Below are 20,063 nucleotides of genomic sequence, written 5' to 3'. Positions count from 1 at the left end.
AACCTGAGAATTACAGCTCCCTCCCCACGCCAGAACGGGTGAGAATTCATTTTTATATAGACTTTAAAGTTTCCGTTTTCCTTTCTGAGCAGGTTTAAGGTGGTTTTATGATGCAGACAAACATGTTCTCAGCCAGGATGGGGCTTCTGTATTCTTTATATCTGGAATGGTAACACACAAATGAGGAATTTGACTCCATCTCCCTGTAAATAAAAGTTAATGAAGTAACGAATCTGATGCACACTCAGCCACGCTGTCTCTGCCTCTCCTTACCCAGAGGAACACATACTGTGTATGTGCTTTGTGGTTTTTTTAGGGTCCCTTTCTTACTGCATCATTTAGTTCTTGCCTGGAAGCTGTAGCTAGGGTAGTTGATTGTGAACTTCTCACAGGAGCTGTCTTCCTGCCGCTGATGTAGCAGTGTATATAGGTTTGCTGCGACAAGAAATAAGTCTTGTTTAGTCCAGTTGTTTTTACCTTCTCAGATTCACTGTGCTTTGTCCTATATTCTCAGGCTTTGAGAGCCTGCAAGGAAACAGCGGGTACCTGCCGTGTTCTCCAGCTCCAGAGCCATGATGTCTATTAAGGAGTAAGTCAGCAGCAGCATCTCTTCAGAAAGAGCATTTAAATGGTAGTAAAAAGGAAGGAGGAAGCAGATTAGCTGGAAATTAATAATAAAAAAGTAATCAAATGCTGGAATTGTTTGTTGTCTTCCTTCATCAGCAGAGCTCAGGTTTGTATTCTGATATTTGTGTAGCTGAAGGATATGAAATCAGAGGTACTGTGTCTCTAAACAAGGGGCTTGTTCATTCCTGTAATTTCAGTAGTAAATGACATGATTTTTTTTCATTATGGGCTTGAATCTTTTTAAACATCCCCTTGGCTGTTAGTGTCATTGGTAGCTTAATGGATTTCTTGATTGTTGAGCTCCTTTTTTGATACAGTATTGTTAATCTGTGCATGTGTTCAGAATGAGGGTTAAAAACAGTCATTTCAATTCGAGATATCTAGAGATAATTTTTATACCCACTGTGTGAAAATAACTTGAACAGTACTAGAATTATCCATTGTAAGAGATGATTTTACTTGTGAATTGGGTTTACAGATAAAATCTTCCTCATTCCGGGGACCTGGATTTTCTATTCATCGCTCTCTTAAGATTAATCGGGAGCAAGACTTAATCCAGAAGATGATTGAATTGTCCTTAAACAGTGATGTAGAACATTACCCAGATCTCACTTTATCAAAATCCTTTTTCAGTCCTGCAATACTGAGAAATCACGAGCATATGAACTGCTTGTGATGTGCACCACACGAAGATGCTTTTTCTTTATTTGCTGGCTCTTTAGAAAGGAAATATTTTTGATTTTTTTTGAAGTTGTCGTAAGCTGTTGTGTGGAATGGGCTAAATCTGTGTAGCATATTAGGAATTTTGTCTTGCAATAAGAAGAAAGGTTTCCTTCCACCTGCAAAAGCCTCTGACAGCTTAAAGGTCTGCCACTAACTGAGCCACTGCTGATTTTGTGCAGTTGCCAGGACAGAAATTCAGGTACCTTAGTGCAGCTGTATTTCCAGACTGTGAACCTGGTTTCAGATTCTGTCAAAACAAAAAAAAAAAATAGCAAGGAAAGACAAATGGAGGCTCCAGCTGCCCAGACCCTTTGACAGCCCTGCAGTATGTCCAGCTGAGCTCCAGGACCCTGCAGCAGGCATTGCAGGGCAGAGCTGCAGCCTCCACTCGTTCCCACTGCTGCTGCCAGCCCTGACTTTGTGCTTATGCTGCAGTGATGCTAACAACAAAAACATAACTTTTAAGAATTAATGCCTCTTTAATCTCCTGTTTTTCAGCAGGAAGCATGTAGAGCACGCAGGTTGTCCTAAATCTCCAGTTACAGCACAGAATAATGATTTCATCTTTTTTTCCCTTTTGGAGGAGTAAGATGAGAGCATGGGGTGGAGGGGAGCATCTAATTTGAGGACTTCCAGGCTGTGACCTGCGAGCTTGATAGTCCATCACGTAATTTCAGGACTCCCACAAGAAAACAGTTTGTGATCAGTAACACTCGGGAGCTGGTAATAGATGCATGTACTACATCCAAAAAAAAGAAGCGTACGTGTTGTTTAATGGCCTTGCTGTAAGGACACTGGCAGCCAGCACACTGCTGGCATGCTGCTCCCTATGGTTTAGGAGGGTAGTCAAGGCCAGGAGATTTAGGGGCTTATTAAAGGCACTGCAGCTTCAGGCACTGCTGCTAGCTAGCAGTCACCAGGTGAATAAGAAAGGAGCCTTTCGTGCCTTGTCGAACGCTGTTGTGCCTGTGTCCTGTGCAGCCTCTTTCTTGTGGCCAGAGTGACTCTGACCTTCTGAGTTAAACTTGCCCATTTAATGATAATTTTTCTGTTATTTGAATCCTTTTTTCTTCAGCTTATTTGCATACACTAAATCATGTTTCATTTAGGATTTGATGCAGGCAGAAGCTGTGGATAAAGGACTGTACCAAAGACTGCTTTAATCAAGAAGTTGTCGAGGGCTGGAAGCTGTTGGACCAGTTGGGACCAGTTGTGGGCAAACGAAGAGTGTTTTGTCCACTGTTGCAGTCTTCCTAGAGTAAAGTGGAGGTCTCTGTCTGCTTTAGGAGAGCCAACTAAACTGGATCGTTCCCCTCCATACATGTTTTAAGCCAAAAATGGGCCTAGACAGTTCCTGCAGCTGCTTCCACAGCTTGTTCTGCTGCCAGCTGTGAAGGTCCGGAGAGGGGCATTGGCAACCCAAAGCTAAGCATAATTGCTTAGGGGTAGTCCAGCCCCGTAGTAAAGCAAGACTATAATCAGAGCTGTTGTGCTTTGTATGAAAAAGTCATTTTTTCAAGTCTTCGTTAGGTTTATAGTAAGCTGGCTGGAGAGGTGATTAAATTCTGCTGGAGAGGTGCATGGGATGGAGCAGGTCTGTACGTCCTGGGGTTCCCCTTCCTTCTCAATTCGTCCTGCTGCTTCAAGAGGCAGTAATTTGCTGTGAGTCAGCTTTACAGTTTTGGTTGAAAATGACTGTGCAAAACCCCATCAAAGCTGTTCATGTCCCAGAGTCATTTAAATATATCCATATATTTGTATCTAAAAGGCACCTCAGAGTGTGAGAGCTCCCTGGCATGCCAAGGGCCATCGCATTCATCTGTTGGTGTCCCCAGACAGGATCCAGTGAATCTTCAACAGACCTCACCGTGTTTGTCTGCCCAGAAAGCCCAGGTACTGAAAGGATAAGCAGGGAGGATGGAATTGCTCTCTGAGGTTTTTTGGATGAGCGCTGGCCTGCTGCCTGGTTCCTGTCACTGTTTTGCAGAAGTGAGACAGATCTGGAAGAGGTGGCTGCAGCTGTGTATCTGAAAAGTAGTGCTTTTAATTGCTAATTAATTGAAGTTACCATTTGCATTTGGGGCTTTCCTTTTTAAAGAATGACATGCGTGCAACCACTGGCATTGTTTGTTTATAGCACAATTGAACCAGGAACTCTCTTATCCTGTTTTGCTGGTACAACTGTACTTATTGAATCTTTTGCTTTCCCATCCATTTTTTGGCTTCTGTACTGATAGCCCTTGTTATTCTAGTCCTTGACTCCCCTCCTCTGCGGACATATAAACCTGTAATGTTTTCCCTTTTGTCTTTGTAAACAATAGGCAGTCAGGCTAATAGTGTAAGTACAAAGTCAAGGGGGCTTTGCAGATTCAGCTTGACAGCTCCTCTCCCTGAATTATTTAAAGGCTGTAGACAAAAATGCCCATCTAGAGCTTCAGGTGACTTCTCATCCAGTATCGTGGAGAATACCTGATACGTGAGTCCCACTGATTTTGCCCACTGACACGATCAGTAGAGTAGCAAATGCAATTAGAATGCAGAGGCCATCTCCTGGTATCCCTCCAAGAGGAGAGAGTTGCAGGGAGGTGAGGTGAAAGAACAGGGAAATTTCTCTCTATCTGTAAGGGTTGTGTGTCAAGTTAGGGTGGCTGTTTTTTTTCTCTCACAATCAGTGAACTTATCTGAAGACATCCTACATTTTTCTTCTGACTTAACAACCCACCAAGGATTGCAATTATTTCTGCATTCTCATAGTTTTTAAATCTAAAATGCTTTTCAACAGTTGAATGACCCAGTGATTTCTGATTTCTCAGGTGCATTTCTGTTGCTGGTTTTACTTGTCCTTCTGGATCCTGGGCTGTTTTAGATGGATGGGATCAGGGAAGCAGGCAGCAGAGCACAATTGAGTCCTTCAGATGATGTGAAGTTCATTATTACCTTTTGAATAGTTCATTCTGCAGAACTAAGTAGGGAAGATGTCACGCTTGGCACTTACTGCACTAAAGCTATAAAGCTGTGCTCTCATCAATCTCAGTAGCTAAGGCGCAGCCATTGTCTCTTCCTGCTCCCTTCTCCCCCAGGTAAATGCAGTAGAGAAAGCATCAGAAGTAGGATATTAGAGAAACAACCTCATATGTATCATCTGTACGCCGCACGGTTATGTTTAATGAAGTTCTTCACCTTTTATGTACAGTCATACCTTTATTAAAATTCAATTTACTGTATGTCTTTCAACACCAGCAGTACCATTTGGTAATCAACGCTGATATTTTGCAGCGTGGCCTTCCTTTGAGAGCTGACTCGCAAAAATGTCAGGCGGGCTGCAACATAGCTTCCTTCAGCAATGCCAAGCTTTCTTTCAGGTTACAAGTGAAAGGCAGCACCCTGCCTGACAGCTTTGCAAGCACGACCCAGCTCAAGGTCCAGTTCAGCTCCCTTGTGCATGTGCTCATGACGATAAGGATTTACGGAGACCATGCTGAACTCGAGCCAGCCTGCCTCCAAGCTCGTTCTCATCTGTGGGTGAGCAGGGGGATGGCTCTGCTGGCTGGGGGAGGATGCCCAGCTCTGCTGCCCCACCTTATCCGTGCTTACCCTGTTGCACCAGAATAGCAGGCAGAGGAAGAAAATGACTAGAGACTGTAGCTGGTTTTCAGCGGCAACCTCTAGTTTATCAACAGATTATCTACTGTGTAATTTTCCTGTGTGTTCATATGATGCCCTGGCCAGTGAAAATATTTGCTTGCTGTGTTTGGAGCACTTTGAAACGCTATTTTTGGGAGAGAAGGCTTCCTGTTTCTAGGTAAAGCACTGCTTTGTCTGCATTGCAGGAGGTTTCAGGTATGTAGTGCTGCAGTTGAGCCTGTTTATACCATTAGCTGGATTGAAAGTTAAAGGAGAGCAGCAGGTTGTGAATTGTTGCAAGATTAATGGAAACTATTGTTTTACCTTAATTAAACTTTTATTCATTAAATCAATGTCCTCTTTCCAAAACAGGTGTATGGTATAAATAACATTAGTATAGGGATAACTTCATGAAGCTTATATACATACTAATATTAACACTTCCTCTGCAAGAAACAATTTGTCCCTTTTCTCTCACCAGGTGCTGGTGGTTTCACTCGTGATACACAAGCCATGCCATGTTCTAAGCTGCTTCATGGATCTTTGTCCTTGTGCCTTCCCCCTGAAATCTCCTCTAGCTTTTTTTCCTGACACATCTCCTTCCAGTCTGATGAAAACTGTTCTGTGAAAACACTTGTGTTCAGAGTTGCAGCTTGTGTATTTTCTCCTGCTTTAAAAAAAAAAGTGGGTGTGTATATATTTTTGTGTATATTTATTTTTACATTTCCTGTAGTGGTTTATAGAGCTACAAGCTGGGCTGTCTTGCAGGCAGGTATCCTTTCCTCTTCTGTTCTTACCACCACGCAGCTGCAGCCCCTAGGGTAGAAGCAGCCTGACGGGGGTCAGATATTTTGATTCTCCTGCTGTGCCTCACTTCCCCTGCCCTTGCTGTAGCTCTGCTGGCCACGCAGACACCTAAACCCCCACCTTCCCTGTTTGCAGCCTTGAGTGGTGGAGGTATAGCGTCTTAGGTGTGCTGTCATTTTCCCCCCCACAAACAGCATCCTCAGCATTGGCACTTAGACCCTTGATTTTGTTCCAGTTGCTGTTAGAAATACCGGCCCTGGCTTAAAGAGAAATGAAGGCTTTGATTTCCACGGCTGCCAAACTTCTGGCCCATCCAGAAACACAATTAGAAGCCTTGCAGATGCAGTGAAACCATCGTGTTTCTTTTCCAGCTGGCATGAGCAAAACATCCAGAATAGTTAATGTGTGTTCTGCAGGTATCAGAGCGCTCGAGTCCCTGTGCAGCGTCATTCCAAGACCCATTAACAAACTGGTCAGGATTTTATCGTATGTCCCAAGCCTTCAAAGTTGGCTTGCTTGCAGAGGGAGACGTTAACCTGTGCAGTCCAAACCACGGTTGCCCCAGCCCTTTCGCCTAGCAGCAGTCAGAGGTTATGGATCGTGGTCTCCAGCCAGCAGCCTGCTGCAGGCACCGCGCAGCATCCGCCGCGGCTCCCTCGTTGCTGTGCTATCAGAGTTCTGTTTTGGCTTGACGGCAGGATTTGACGTCAGAACGGATGGGGACGTTCAGGGGACATTATTACAGTTAAAGCTTACAAATGAACTGTCTGGGTTCAGCTTGTCTGAACATGAGCTTTTTTGCACGTGTGGCAGGTGGAGGTGACTTTCATTAGGGCAGCGCAGAGGAGCTGCAATTGGTGTAAGATCCAATTTGCTAGGTATTGTCCAAGCAGACAGCAAGTGACAGTTTATTGCCCCTGAAGGCTTGACAGCCAAGCCATATAAAATGAACAGTAGCGGAGTATGAATCTGTTATCAGTTTTAAATAAATTCATTTCCTCAGTCCATCAGCCATTTTGTGAGTTTTTTTTTGCCAAACGTTACCTCTTGCTGACCCAGCCAGCCTGACTCAGGAATGGCAGAAAGCCAAGCTGACATCTTTTAGGATTAACCTGTTCTCTTGTGTTGATTTTACCATCTGTGCCAATAATGCATTAATTGTTCTTCCACTGTTGCTTTGAGGGAATGGCGCCATGCAGTGGGTTTAGTCCCATGCTGCTAAGCAAGGCTTTGTGCATCACTGTGCTCGGAGAAGGAAGGCTCTGCATCCTGCCATCATAAGGCTTTGCATCAGTACTCAGGTCCCCTGATTTCAGAGATCCAGTTGTCAAAGAGGTTGAGGAGATGAGCTCCTCTGCATTTCAGTGAAAACTTGTGAAAATGCAGCTGTTTTTGCTTACAGGCATGCAGTTGGATTAAAGGGACTGACAGTAGGCATCATCTGGGTCTGAAATGTTTCACCATGTGATAATTGGGAAATCTAAAGCATTACAACAGCAAGTAACTACATACAGAGCAGAATTAATGAGCTTCAGCAAGCACAAGGCTGGACTTGCCTGGGATGGGCTGCTGTGCTGAATTCCAGGTGGCTGCCAGGCACTATCAAAAAAAAAAAAAGCCATCACTGACAGCACTGTGGGCAAGTCAATTTGGCTGTCAGCTATAGCATCAGTCCCAGGAACCAGTGCTTTTTCTGTACCAAACGGGGGATTCAAACAAAAGTGCTGGATCTAGAACTTTAGGCTGAGGAGCGTGTCCTCAAACAGCTGGCGTGGGTGTGAGAAGGGAAGGGGCAGTGGCAGGATGGGCTCCGCGGGGCCTGACGCACAGGTGAAGACACAGCTTTGTAGAGGAGCGACGATAGTGGGGCTCCTGGTATTTTCCAATATTGAAGGGCCATTGCATGTTGTCCAAACCCCTCGGCTAGGTAGCATGTTGGACCCAGTGCCTTCAGCCTCACCTGGCAGGCTGATGTGGGCTGGGGGGGGGTGTTTTAGTGTGCCTGATGGGGTTTTTGCCCCTAGTCTGTCTGGGAGAGGAGTGCCGCTGGAACAGGTTTCTCATCAGCAAATAAGTAAATAGCACAGCTCAGAAAAGGAATGCTTATTAAAAGAGTGAAATCTCAGGGGTATTACTTGCTGCTTCTTGTCTTCAGTGTCTCGTTGTGAACATCTGGATTAACCTTGAGCAAATCCACTGGGGGTGTTGCCTCGGTTTCCCCACGTGTCAAAGTAGGATAATACTTCAGCTGCCTCACCAGGACATTTGTTACACTTAATTAATGTTGTAATGTGTCTTTGGTTCCTCTGGTAAAGTATGCTATGTGAATGCTAAGTTGTTTTTACTGATTGGATTGTTAATTAAATGTGCACATATAAATGATTTATTGGCATTAGAGAACTAAGACTTAATAATTTAAAATATTAACATCAAGGTGGTTAGGTCAATTTTAAGCCCACAGCACTCCTCCTATTTAGAGGATTAAACTGGTACTGGAAATTTAGAGGATGTAAATGGCATTGGGAGAGAAAGGTAAGCAGGAGCTTGACCACCTTAATGAGTTATTTCGTGGTGTCTCTATGTGGAGACTCTTTTAATTCAGGACCCCACCTCCAGTGCCTGGCCTGTGGAAACCATTGCCAGTATCAGTGGTGCGCTGAGCTTTGGAGGGCACGGGAGGTGTCATTGAACCATTCCTTTTGGACCAACTTAGAAACCATTTGTCAGCGTTCAGAAGAGCATGCTCCAGTTCGACGTAGCAGATGACATGCAAAATTAGCTTTGTGTTCCAGGAAAAAAGCACCAAAGAAAGGATGTCTGGAGGAACGCATGTGCCAGGCTGCTGACACGGATCACCTGCTGACGGCTCCTGGCCCAGCAATGGTTATCTTCCCCACAAAGTTACGTGGAGCTTCAGCCTCTAACCTCAAGGTTTCTGCCTCCTTATGTTCTTCTGTACTCTGACCAGGCAGATGTTTGAGGTGAATGTGGGAATAAGCTGTAGCTGACAGTCAAGGCAGGCACCAGAGGAAAAGAGGTATGTCATCCTCGTGCACTAAGGAGGTCAGGGGCCTGGAAGTACAGAGCGGAGGAGAGAAGGCATGCAGGAGCAGATGAGGTTGGTCAAGTAGCTGGATGCTGGGGCTGGAACAGGGGGGTCAGCCCTCGTCCATTCCCTTTCTGAACCCAAGCAAAATGTGCATGCTGGTGTTAGTGTGTTGGAGGCAAAAGGGTTGGAAAGAAAGGGAAGCGAGATTTACAAAGCTGGATTCACAAGGGCAGGGAGAGCAGAGATGCAAAGATGTGCCATGGTGCTGTAGATTGGGCACCTGAAACTGGAGAACAGAGCGCTGAAAGTAGGGTTGTGGTGAGAGAGCCCATGTGAGGGACTGGTCCCAAAAATATGAAGTCCCCAAAGGATATGGGCAGATGATCTGGGAAAGATGGAAGTGTTTTTGCACAAACCAGGGAATTGTCACTTCATGTGTGAAGGTTTGAAAGAGGGAACTGAGCAGCTGAGAAGTATTGGATGTAGTGTAGCTGGGAGAGAAAGCACTGACTTGCTGAAAATGAGGAGGAAGAAGTAAAGAGAAGGTAAGAGAAATGAGAAGGAAGAAGTAAAGAGAAGGTGAGAGAGATGGGGAAACACATCTTGAGAGTGAAAGAGAGATGCATAGGAGAGCTATCTAAACATGAAGGGTTTAAACAAATTGGAATCTGCCCTTCGCAGTGGGGCAAGGAGAGTGCTCCAAGTTCTAGAGGAGCAAGGAGCTGGGAAGCACAGCAAAGGATGTCTCTAGCATCTCTCAGGGGTTTCCCAGCAGCATCTCTCTGTTCCTTCCCCCTCAGCAGCCCAGGGCAGCAGTTGGGAACAGTGGTCCATGCTGTGCTTGGGGACTGGGCTGTGCAGCACTCGCAGTAGGCTGTGTTTGTAGAGTAAACTGCTTGTGTAATTCAGGGTAGCTAGATCTGAAGAGGCTTTTCACGTTCTAGTGACTTCTGTTTACAGCCCTTGATCCCTGATGGTTTGCAGTTGGTCTGCACAAAATGAAAATCTAAACCACCAGATTTAGGTCACACTTCTGAGTACTCGTATGCAGAGTTGGTGGTGATTTCTCGGATCACACATTTTCTCTGATTAAAAAATGAGCGTTTAGGAGGGAGGCATACACAGCAGTGATAACAGTAGTAATACCAGCACCCCAGGGCTTCCTTTTTGCCACATGCAGCACTGATGGGCAGGGCGGCATGACCTTGGTTGGGAAGAGATTAAATTCATCACCTCCAGCACGAGGTAATAACTGAGTGCAACAAACAGAAGAGGAAGGAGGGAGGGAGAGAAGGAGGAAAATGTATGGGCGTGAGAATGCACTTCTTGGATGATGCAGTTGTTGAGCGCCGCGCTGCATCGCATTATGTAGAATTGCCAAATGAATGTTTGGGGGCTTTAGTACTAATAGAATAGATGCTAAAAGCTGTTTTCACAAAACTAATGCCTAACTATTTCCTGTGGTTTTGCAGAATTGATGCTAATGTGTTGCATGTTTATGTATATGTTTTTTGTGGGCTTATTGCAAGCTATATTTATATACTGCTGGCACTTCATTTGAGGCCTTGAGCTGATTGTTTGTGGGGAGTGGCTGAAATCCCACAATATCTGGTGATAGAAACGAGCAGCTTTAGAGATCTTGTCACAGATAGATGGGCAGCGGTGCTCAGTATTTGCACATGTAGAAGAGGAGAAAACTTGCCCATTGGGGAGGAAGAGGGGTTGGGTGTGTATGTTAATAGCAACATAATTTGGTTTTAACATATGTCTCTCTACCTGCTCTGACAACGGATGTGCAACAGCTGTTTAAGCTGTGTAGTTCAGCAAGCAGTAGATGCAGAGTAATAAGCCTCTGACAAGTTATTCTCATCTTGAATTCTAAATAAATTAGGTGCTCATCAAAAGAAGTTTGGTTCCAAAACGACTAAATTACAGAGGTGGCTGCCTGTAATGTGCCAGCAGTTCCTAGGGTGGGCTTTGCTGGCTGGCTCTCGCCTTTGCACAGATTTCTTTGCCCTCTTCCAAGCAGTTTCATTAGCCCTGTTTCCGTCTTGAATTCAAAAGGGAGCAAATCGGTGCCCAGCTGCATGCAGCTACATCCACATGTGTGTCTGTTTTCTTCTAGCCTGGTCTTTAGTTGCCTCGTTGAGCATGTTTTCTTGAGAGCTGCACACTGAAAAGAAGGGTCATGCTATGAAAAAGTGATTTCTCACTTGGCTGAGAGATAGCTTACTACTTATTTGAGTGTGTCATTGGAGCAAGCCTTGGACTGCTTTCCTCTGAGCACCCGTGTGCTGTGAATACAGAAACCTGGGTGTATATAGTAGCAAATAAGCTTCCAGTTGCGTGGTATCTTCTTGTGCTGAGTTTGGTCTGAATAGAAGTAGAAAAATACATTAAGTGTAAAATCCAAAAATGAGCCGGCTGCTTCTTTGGGGAGGCTTTCTTAGGGCAGGAAAGAAGGATATGTTCATGTATTGAGAGTTGCAGTTGGAAAATACCAGATGTGGAAGTGTCAGAAAACTTAATAAAAGTGTCCATGGTAAAGAGGTTAAAGTATAGAATTGCAGAAAAATGAGGGCAGGGATTCAATGAGATGCTGAATTTCTACCTATTCTCACTTCGTAGTGAGGCTAGATTTGTCTCATGAAGAAGCTTCAAGCTCTGCATGAGGCAGGATGATGAAAACTAATTTGGTTGAATGCTTTTTCCCCTTTATAGAGTACCTATGAATTCCTACATGAGAAGTTGTTTCATGCGTGCGTGTATGGTTGTGGGCAACTCTTTCCAAAGAAAGCAAGCCGAAGGAGTGTTGTCATCTGTAAATCTGTAGGTTAATGTGTTAAAGTATCTTTATTTTGCTATGCAGGTGTGATTGTGTAGCATTTATAAACTCAGAGGGAGGAAAAAACTCAGTATCTACAGCTGGAGCTAGAAAGAAGCACAGATGAGACCTTTTTTAGATTTTAGTCATCACATTTTTTTCCCCAGATAAGCCTAAGGAGGTTTTATCTCTGTGTACAAAGGAATTACCTTCAGAAAAAGATAAAAAAAAATACAGTTTCCAAGGATTAAAAAAAACACCATTTAGGCATGTGTGTTCTGTTCCAGATTTAAAACCTGAAGAGCTGGATGTTGCTGCTACTGAAAAGTCTTGGTATGGCATAGTTTGCGCATAAGACCTCTTAAAGAACTTCTCGGTTTAAAGAAGCAATTAATTCTTCTTGGGCCTGATGTTCCTAGTGGAGATAGTACTCTGTTAAATTTATTCAGAAGGGATTAATGTTAGGCAGTTGTGATGGCACATACAGTAAATTCTGGAACGCAGGGAGATAATGGGTTGTGCATTGCTCTTCAACAATTGTACCATGCACCGTTCATCGATTAACGATTGTATCACAACAATGAAAAAAAGAGTTCTGTGTGAAACGTATTACCCTGATGGGAGGAATTGTCATTTACTAGTTTGACTCTTAAAAAAAAAACAACCAAACAAACAAAAAAAAAACACAACAAAACTCATATATTGGAAGTTCATCTTGTTTCACAGGTTAGAATTTGTAATTTTCTTTCAAAAGTGAAAGCTGACTTGAGTCATGCAACAAGAAAATAACTGGATCTTTGGGGGATTTAGAGTGAAGAGCCATTATAATCTGCTAATTACAAGGTGGAGAGCAGTCAAGCATCGGTGTTCTGTTGGGGAGCTTCTTTCACACGTCTTGATATATGAAAAAGCTTTGTGTGTGATGTCGATGTGAAAGCGTACAGTGAAACGTCTTGAAGATGGTCAGCAGCTTTAGTCCTAAAAGCCAGCACTGACTAATAGCCATCCTCGGTACGGACCGAGCAGTTTTACTGCTGAAGAAATGGCTTTTTGTGCAAACAGTACTAGATTTAGTTCAACTGTGCGCTCTTATTCCATCTATAAATAAAATAAAACAATGGCCATTGGAGTGCAAGCTTTCTCACCTACTATATTTTCCCATTGTTCCAACAGCTTTACTTAATCAGGGCTCTAGCTCCTTTGAATGCATGTTCGGGGTTAGTCGGCAGTGAGTCTGTCTGCTTGAAAGGGAATTGCTGACAAACCAGGCATTTGTTAGCAAAAACGTCTGCTGGGGCGGGAAGGTGAGAAGTTGCTAATTTAAAATAAGATCTTTAAGAATCCTAGCTGTGAATCTATAGAACAAATCTTGCTGAAAATCCAGAATATTCACGCTTACCTCAATGGCCATGGGGCTGGAAGGTTGGAGGGAATGCGCTTTATTTGTGCAGAAATGTGGGAATGGGAGAGGCACAAACTTCTTGGCCTGTAATTACTTATGACACAGTGAAAGTCCAAAATAAGATTTTCAGTCTATTACATGAACATGTGCGCATATAACTTGGAGGAACATCTTGCTCCATTATCAGTACCTTAATCCTCCTAACGAACAACTTCATCCCATTGCATTGTTGCTGCTGTTTGTAGAAGGCAGGGGGGAGTACAAACGTAGGAAATAAGTGCAGATTGTATCATTTTTCCTTTAACCAAGCTTTCCTTCTTCCTCAGTGCGGTCCTGGTGGGAAGCAGTTGGATAAGTCTGTTTGAAGCGTAGCTTTGTCTGGCTAACGGCACTGAAGAGTGCTTCTGCATCTTTTATGTATTTGCGTACGCGGCCAGAGCTGTTAGCTACCCAGTGTATTTCCCAGCCCTTCAAGAGCTCTGACTCTGTTCCTGGTAAGACCAGCTTTCACAAAACTGCCCCATTTGTAAACTGTAAAAGGGTAGGTTACGTTCACACACATGCTCTGATTTACAGTTTCCCTCCCAGCAGAGGGACCAAGATGTTTTAAAGTCTGCATCCATGCTCCTCCTCTTTTGTAGACAATGTTCCAGGTTTTCAGGGCTCATCGAGAGGGCTTTAAACTAGGTATGAAAGGGCATGGGGATGAAATGAGGCTCTGTAGAGATGAGCCTGGAGAAGCAGTCCCTGGGTTAGGGGTGAGGGCAATGACACAACTGAAGTGCATCTACACCAATGCACACATGGGTAACAGACAGGAGGAGCTGGAAGCCATGGTGTGTCAGGCAAGCTATGCCCTAGTTGCCATCACTGAAATGTGGTGGGACCACTCCCACGACTGGAGTGCTGCAATGGATGGCTACAAGCTCTTCAGAAAGGACAGGCAACTCAGGAGGGTTCGTGGCATGGCGCTCTGTATTAGAGAGTGTTTTGATGCTGTTGAGCTCGGGGTTGGGAATAAAAATATGCCAATATCCCTGTGGGTAAGGATCAGGGGGTTGGCCAACAAGGTGGACATCCTGGTGGGAGTCTGTTACAGACCGTCAAACCAGAATGAAGAGACGGATGAGGCGTTCTATAAGCAGCTGGTGGAAGTCGCTCAGTCGCCAGCGCTCGTTCTCATGGGGGACTTCAGCATCCCGGACATATGCTGGAAATACAATATAGCCCTGAGGAAGCAGTCTAGAAGGTTCCTGGAGTGTGTGGAAGACAGCTTCCTGACTCAGCTGGTTAGGAAGCCAACCAGAGGGGTGCCCCACTAGACCTGCTGTTCATGAACAGAGAAGGACTGGTGGGAGATGTGGTGGTAGGGAGCTGTCTTGGGCAGAGTGGCCATGAAATGGTAGAGTTCTCTTCTCTTGAAGGTCAGGAGAGTGGGGGTCAGTAAAACTGCTACCTTGGACTTCCAGAGGGCAGACTTTGAATTGCTCAGGACGCTGGTAGGGAGGGTCCCTTGGGAGTCAGTCCTGAAGGGCAGAGGGGCCCAGGAAGGCTGGACGCTCCTCCAGAAGTCTTCAAGGTGTAGGAGCAGGCTGTCCCTGTGTGCCATAAGATGGGCCGGCGGTGAAGAAGATCGGCATGGCTGAACAGGGAACTTTTGGTGAGTGTCCGGGAGAAAAAGAGAGTTTATGTCCGGTGGAAGAAGGGGTAGGCAATGTGGGGAGAGTACAAGGAAGTTGCCAGGATATGCAGAGAAAAACTCAGGAATGCCAAAGCCCAGTATGAGCTCAACCTGGCCACTATGGTTAAGGATAACAAAAAATGTTTTTATAACTATATTAACAGCAAGAGGAGGGCCAAGGAGAATCTCAATCCTTTACTGGATGTAGGGGGGAACGTGATTTCTGAGGGTAAGGAAAAGGCTGAGGTTCTTAATGTCCTCTTTACATCTGTCTTTACTAGCCAGACCACTTATTCTCAGGTTATTCAACTGCATGACCTGGAAGTCTGGGACAAGGAGCAGAAGAAAACCCCCACAGTTCAGGTGGAAAAAGAGACCTGCTGCTCCACCTGGACTGTCACAAGTCCATGGGGCCAGATGGGATCCAACTGAGGGTGCTGAGGGAGTTGGTGGATGTGATTGCTGAGCTGCTTTCCATCATCTATCAGCAGCCATAGTCATCCAGAGAGTTCCCAGATGACTGGAGAGGTGCTAACGTGACACCCATCTATAAGAAGGGTCATAAGGAGGACCTGGGGAGCTACAGGCCTGTCAGCCTGACCTTGGTGCCAGAAAAGGTGATGGAACGGGTCATCTTGACTGCAATTACACAGCATGTGCAGGACAACCGGGGCATCAGGCCTAGTCAGCATGGGCTCATGAAAGGCAAGTCATTCCTGACCAACCTCATCTCCTTCTATGACCGGGTGACCTGCCTGGTGGATGAGGGAAAGCCTGTTGACATAGTCTACCTAGACTTCAGCAAGGCCTTTGACACGGTCTCCCACAGCATTCTCCTGGAGAAGCTGGTAGCCCATGGCTTGGACAGGTTAAAAACTGGCTGGACAGCCAGGCCCAGAGCGTGGTGGTGAATGGAGTGAAATCCGGCTGGTGACCTGTCACCAGTGGTGTTCCCCAGGGGTCGGTGTTGGGGCCCATCGTCTTTAATATCGTTATTGATGATTTGGATGAGGGAATTGAGTGCACCCTCAGTAAGTGTGCAGTGACACCAAGTTGGGGGGAAGTGTTGATCTGCCGGATGGTAGAAAGGCCCTGCAGAGGGACCTGGACAGGATGGGTGGATGGGCAGAGGCCAATGGGTTGAGGTTCAACATGGCTAAGTGTTGGGTCCTGCACTTTGGCCACAACAACCCCATGCAGTGCTACAGGCTTGGGCAGAGTGGCTGGAAAGCTGTGCAGAGGAAAAAGATGTGGGCGTGTCAGTGGATGCTTGCCTCAACATGAGCCAGCAGTGTGCCCAGGTGGTCAAGAAGGCCAACAGCATCCTGGCTTGTATCAGGAATAGTGTGGCCAGCAGGACCAGAGAGGTGGTTGTTCCCTTGTATTCAGCTCTGGTGAGGCCGCACCTCGAGTGCTGTGTTCAGCTTTGGGCCCTTCACTACAAGAAGGACATGGAGGCCCTGGAGCGTGTCCAGAGAAGGGCTATGAAGCTGGTGAAGGGCCTGGAACACAAGTCCTGTGAGGAGTGGCTGAGGGAACTGGGGGTGTTTGGTCTGGAGAAGAGGAGGCTCAGGGGAGACCTCATTGCTCTCTACAACCCCCTGAAAGGAAGGTGTGGGGAGCTGGGGGTCAGCCTCTTCTCACAGGTAACTAGTGATAGGACTAGAGGGAATGGCCTCAAGTTGCAGCAGTGGAGGTTCAGGCTGGAAATGAGTAGACATTTCTTTTCAGAAAGAGCAGTCAGGCATTGGGACAGGTTGCCTAGGGAGGTGGTGGAGTCACCATCACTGGGAATGATTAAGGGGAGGTTGGACGTGGTGCTTAGGGACATGGTTTAGTGGGTGACATTGGTAATAGGGTGCTGGTTGGACCAGATGATATTGGAGGTCTTTTCCAGCCTTAATGATTCTACGAAACTTGCATCAGAGAGTGAGAACATCTGAATTTAAGGATTGATATATGCAGGACTACAACAGGTGAATGGTCCCACAAAGAGGACTATATTAAAGGAAAAAAGATGTGAGTCATTTGTGTTCATCTCGCCTATTTTGAGTCCCTTTGGGACAGACTCTCTATTTTGTGTCAGGAAAGGAAGACAGTAAGACACTTGCCTGTAATTCCACACGAGCCCTCTGGTAAGAGGGATGCACGGCTTGTGGAGCGCCGAGGCTGCAGGTGGGTTTTATGGAGTGATCCCTTGCTCTCCTCTTTGGTAATGAAGGGAGATGGCCGGAGATGACCCCCGCAGTTGCTCTGTGGAGTTGTCTGCTTGAATATCAGCGTGCGTTCCGAGTAGACGTATGTGCCCTCATTGCAGTTTTAACAACTGTCTGTCTGGGTGACTTTACCTAGGTCCCCCCACCCAATGTTTTCTTGTGCAGTCTCTTATTCCCTACCACACTGAAGCAGCTCTGACAATTTCCAGGGCTTCAGTTTTTTCGGCTAAGTTTTCCTCAAGTTTCATGAAACTTTCAGAGCATTTCTGATTCTCCTAATGCTGACTACTGTTGCATGAATGCCAGCAGTCAGCCAGGCCCTCCTTCCCTACCCTCCCTTCCCTGTACAAATTGCTTCCCCAGGGCCATCCACATACAGGGCTCATCTAGGAGGGGAGCAAATCAGAGTGCTTCGAAACCCAGCTGTCACCAGGTGAATAATTCCTTTGAATGATGAATGTAGCAGGTATCTCATCTACTCAGGAAGGTCCCAAATTTGATTTTGTTTTTCTTTTCCCTCAAGAGTGTGCTGTGGCAATTTCTTCTTTTGGCGCAATCAGTGAAAGTCCCTTCGAATCCCAAGGGTAAATGCTCTGAAGTTGCTGTGGGTGGATGAATCACGTTCTTCCAGTGCTAGTTCCAGGTGATGGGGATGTCAGGCTGAGGACAGAGGTGCTTACATCTGGTCTGTCTTTGTTCCCAAGACTGATTTACAGCTTCATTTTGCATAATGCCTACCTCTGTGTGGATATACATCCAGTCTCTAGGAAGTAAAAGATTTGTGGTGGGCTCGTCCTTCTCAGTGTCAGGGAACTGTCCTTCAGACTTCCCATAATATCTGATAATGATATCTTATCTCCCTGATGAGTCTTGAGATGCACCTACATTTGGCAGTTAATCCTCTTAAATTCCTCTGCGACTCCAAGAGGTGAGCAGTAGTGTGTTCTGCTGACTTCCCCAGAGCCTTGCTTTTTTCTGATGATTTAACAGGACCAAAACTCTTAAACTGTCTCCTGTCAATGTTATGGCTGTCCCTGGCTTATTGAAATGCCATGCTATCTCAGTGCAGGGGACCCGAGCACACTGCGTCACGTCTCCACCCGTCACTCCTTATCTGCCCTGATGCGCATAGGAGAGGTTGCCACATCTCATCAGGTTGCACAGACTATGGCTTTCCACAGGGATGAAATAATACTTGAGATTAGCAACCGTATGGAACAAAATGCTGTTGTTTGCCAGGCAGTAAACCCTTCTCTCAATTTTGATCATGCTTGTTCCTTTTTTGTTTGCCCCTTCAATCTTGTTTTGGCACCCGCTGCCTCTGCTGCCATGAAGGGCTTCAGCTGCTGACCACCTACAGCAGGACCCCGTGCAGGTGCGTGCTTAGAGTCATTTCAGAAACCCATTTCTCCAGAGCAGGAGTACTCAGTTGTGGTGGATCTTCCACACTCCCCTGCCTCTGTTTTGGGAGCTTTTGGCTCCTGCGGCCAGTAGGGAGGGATGGAGAAGGCCAGCCTTCTGTCCTTCCTGCCCTGCACAGAGTCACAAAGTGGTAGTGATAAAGCAGGACATGCAACCAAAGCTGACAGTGATAGCCTGCGATCTGTAGATGCTTGTAGTGGTGCCGCAGGGGAAATAGGTATTCCAGCAGCTAGGTGGCTGTGGTGGCTGTCTTTTAAGGTAACTCCATTCACGTGTGTCCTGTCCAAAAAGGTCGGTTCAACGCATGGCTCTTACAAGTTATAAACCTGCAGGTCTCTTTCTACTATCTAAGCGTTTTCGTGACTTGCTTAGGTTTTAACGCATTGAATGTATTGGCTGTTTTACAGGCAACACAGAAGGAAGAGAGTTGTTCCTCCAGAGGATTAAAAAACTTACTTAGCTGTGTTCCCAGAGAAGCAATGTTAGAGCGCCTTAACACACGAGTCGCTGTTTGTTCGATGACAGATTTGGTGCTAATTTTGCTGCTGTCTGCTCCTGTTTGTGTCTCCTGGTTGTGGATGAAAGCAGCAGAGCAGTGATTAGCTCAGACCCTGCTGAAAAAAACTGTGCCTCTGAAGAACAAGAGAGTGAGAGTATATTACTCTCTGGCATTTTTATTTTATTTAGCAAGGTAAAACTGTTCATTGAGCCAGAGTTCATTTACAGTGGTACCCCAGCAGACTTCAGCCACAGGATGAATTACCAATCACTTGCAGTGCAAACGGGAATCATTCAGACCCTGGATTGTCTGTACCCAGGAGTTCAAGTCTCTGGCACTTCTTGACAGATTGGTACCCGTGCCTCTCTTCCAAAATCCTGTCAGGCATCCCAGGGCAATGTGGTACCTGTTCTGGTTCCCAAAGCACACTTAGATCTGTGTTCCCCCTGGTGTTTTCTGATTGTAATTGTTAACCAGAAGCTGGGGAGTTCACGGGATTAGACTCTGCTAGCCACCAAATTAATGGAAATTGGAGTATATGCTTCCTTTGAGGATGTATTTTCTTCTTAGGAGCTTTGACTTTGGAGGATCATTGCTGAGATAATACCAGGAGTCGTAACTAATCCCCTAATGGGTAGTACTGGGGGTGAACAAATCTATTTATAACAATTAGCCCAGCGGGCCATCAGAAGGCTGCTCTTACCTGATCAGTGGGTTTTCACGTCAGAAAGGATTTCTCTCTCTCTGCTTGAGAGCTCGTGGCTGTGCGGGCTCCCAAACCTCGTGGCGAGGCAGCGTGCAAGTCCATCCGTCCCCTTGTGCCCCGGGCAGCGCTGTGCCTGCTGCCCATGGGGCTGCCTCTCCACCTCCAGCCCCAAATGCCAGCGGGTCTGTTCCAGTCACCAGCTTCCTTTAAAAATGCAGGTGTTAAGTGACAGGATAATTACAGCAAGTTTGTCTGAGGATGGATAGCAGCAGCATGAGAAATTGAAAGATGTGCCTGAGAAAAAAAATACCAGCTACCCTCAGACAAAGCAGCTTGTGCTGGCCGGTTTGGCAGCATCTCCTATGACCACTGGTGCCATTGCCCCAGTGCGCACTTCTGTTAGGGTTTTTGGCACTTGGTTCCTTTGGGGCTTCCCTTCCCCAAACGGTTTTGGTTCGGGAGGGTGTGTTTGCACTCGCTGGT

General features: G+C 45.9%; 1 protein-coding gene across 5 annotated transcripts in view; it reads left to right on the top strand.

Annotated features, from left to right (window-relative positions):
• COP1 (COP1 E3 ubiquitin ligase) overlaps nucleotides 1-20,063 on the top strand; it is a 133,438-nt gene that overhangs the window by 105,539 nt on the left and 7,836 nt on the right. For 2 of the 5 annotated variants that reach the window (XM_080601945.1, XM_080601944.1), the window contains exon 19: nucleotides 5,456-18,764. The exons of 2 other annotated variants lie outside the window; for them this stretch is intronic. In XM_080601945.1, coding sequence (XP_080458071.1) covers nucleotides 5,456-5,602 — 147 coding nt within the window. In that variant the 3' untranslated portion in view covers nucleotides 5,603-18,764. Of the gene's footprint in view, nucleotides 1-5,455; nucleotides 18,765-20,063 lie in introns of those variants that run through there. One more of the 5 variants, XR_013954233.1, reaches the window with a different exon arrangement.

Source organism: Anser brachyrhynchus, assembly GCF_964034855.1.
Source record: "Anser brachyrhynchus genome assembly, chromosome: 8".
Classification (NCBI taxonomy): Eukaryota; Metazoa; Chordata; class Aves; order Anseriformes; family Anatidae; genus Anser; species Anser brachyrhynchus.
The sequence above is the reverse complement of the archived record's forward strand: the minus strand, read 5'-3'. Positions and strand labels throughout refer to the sequence as shown.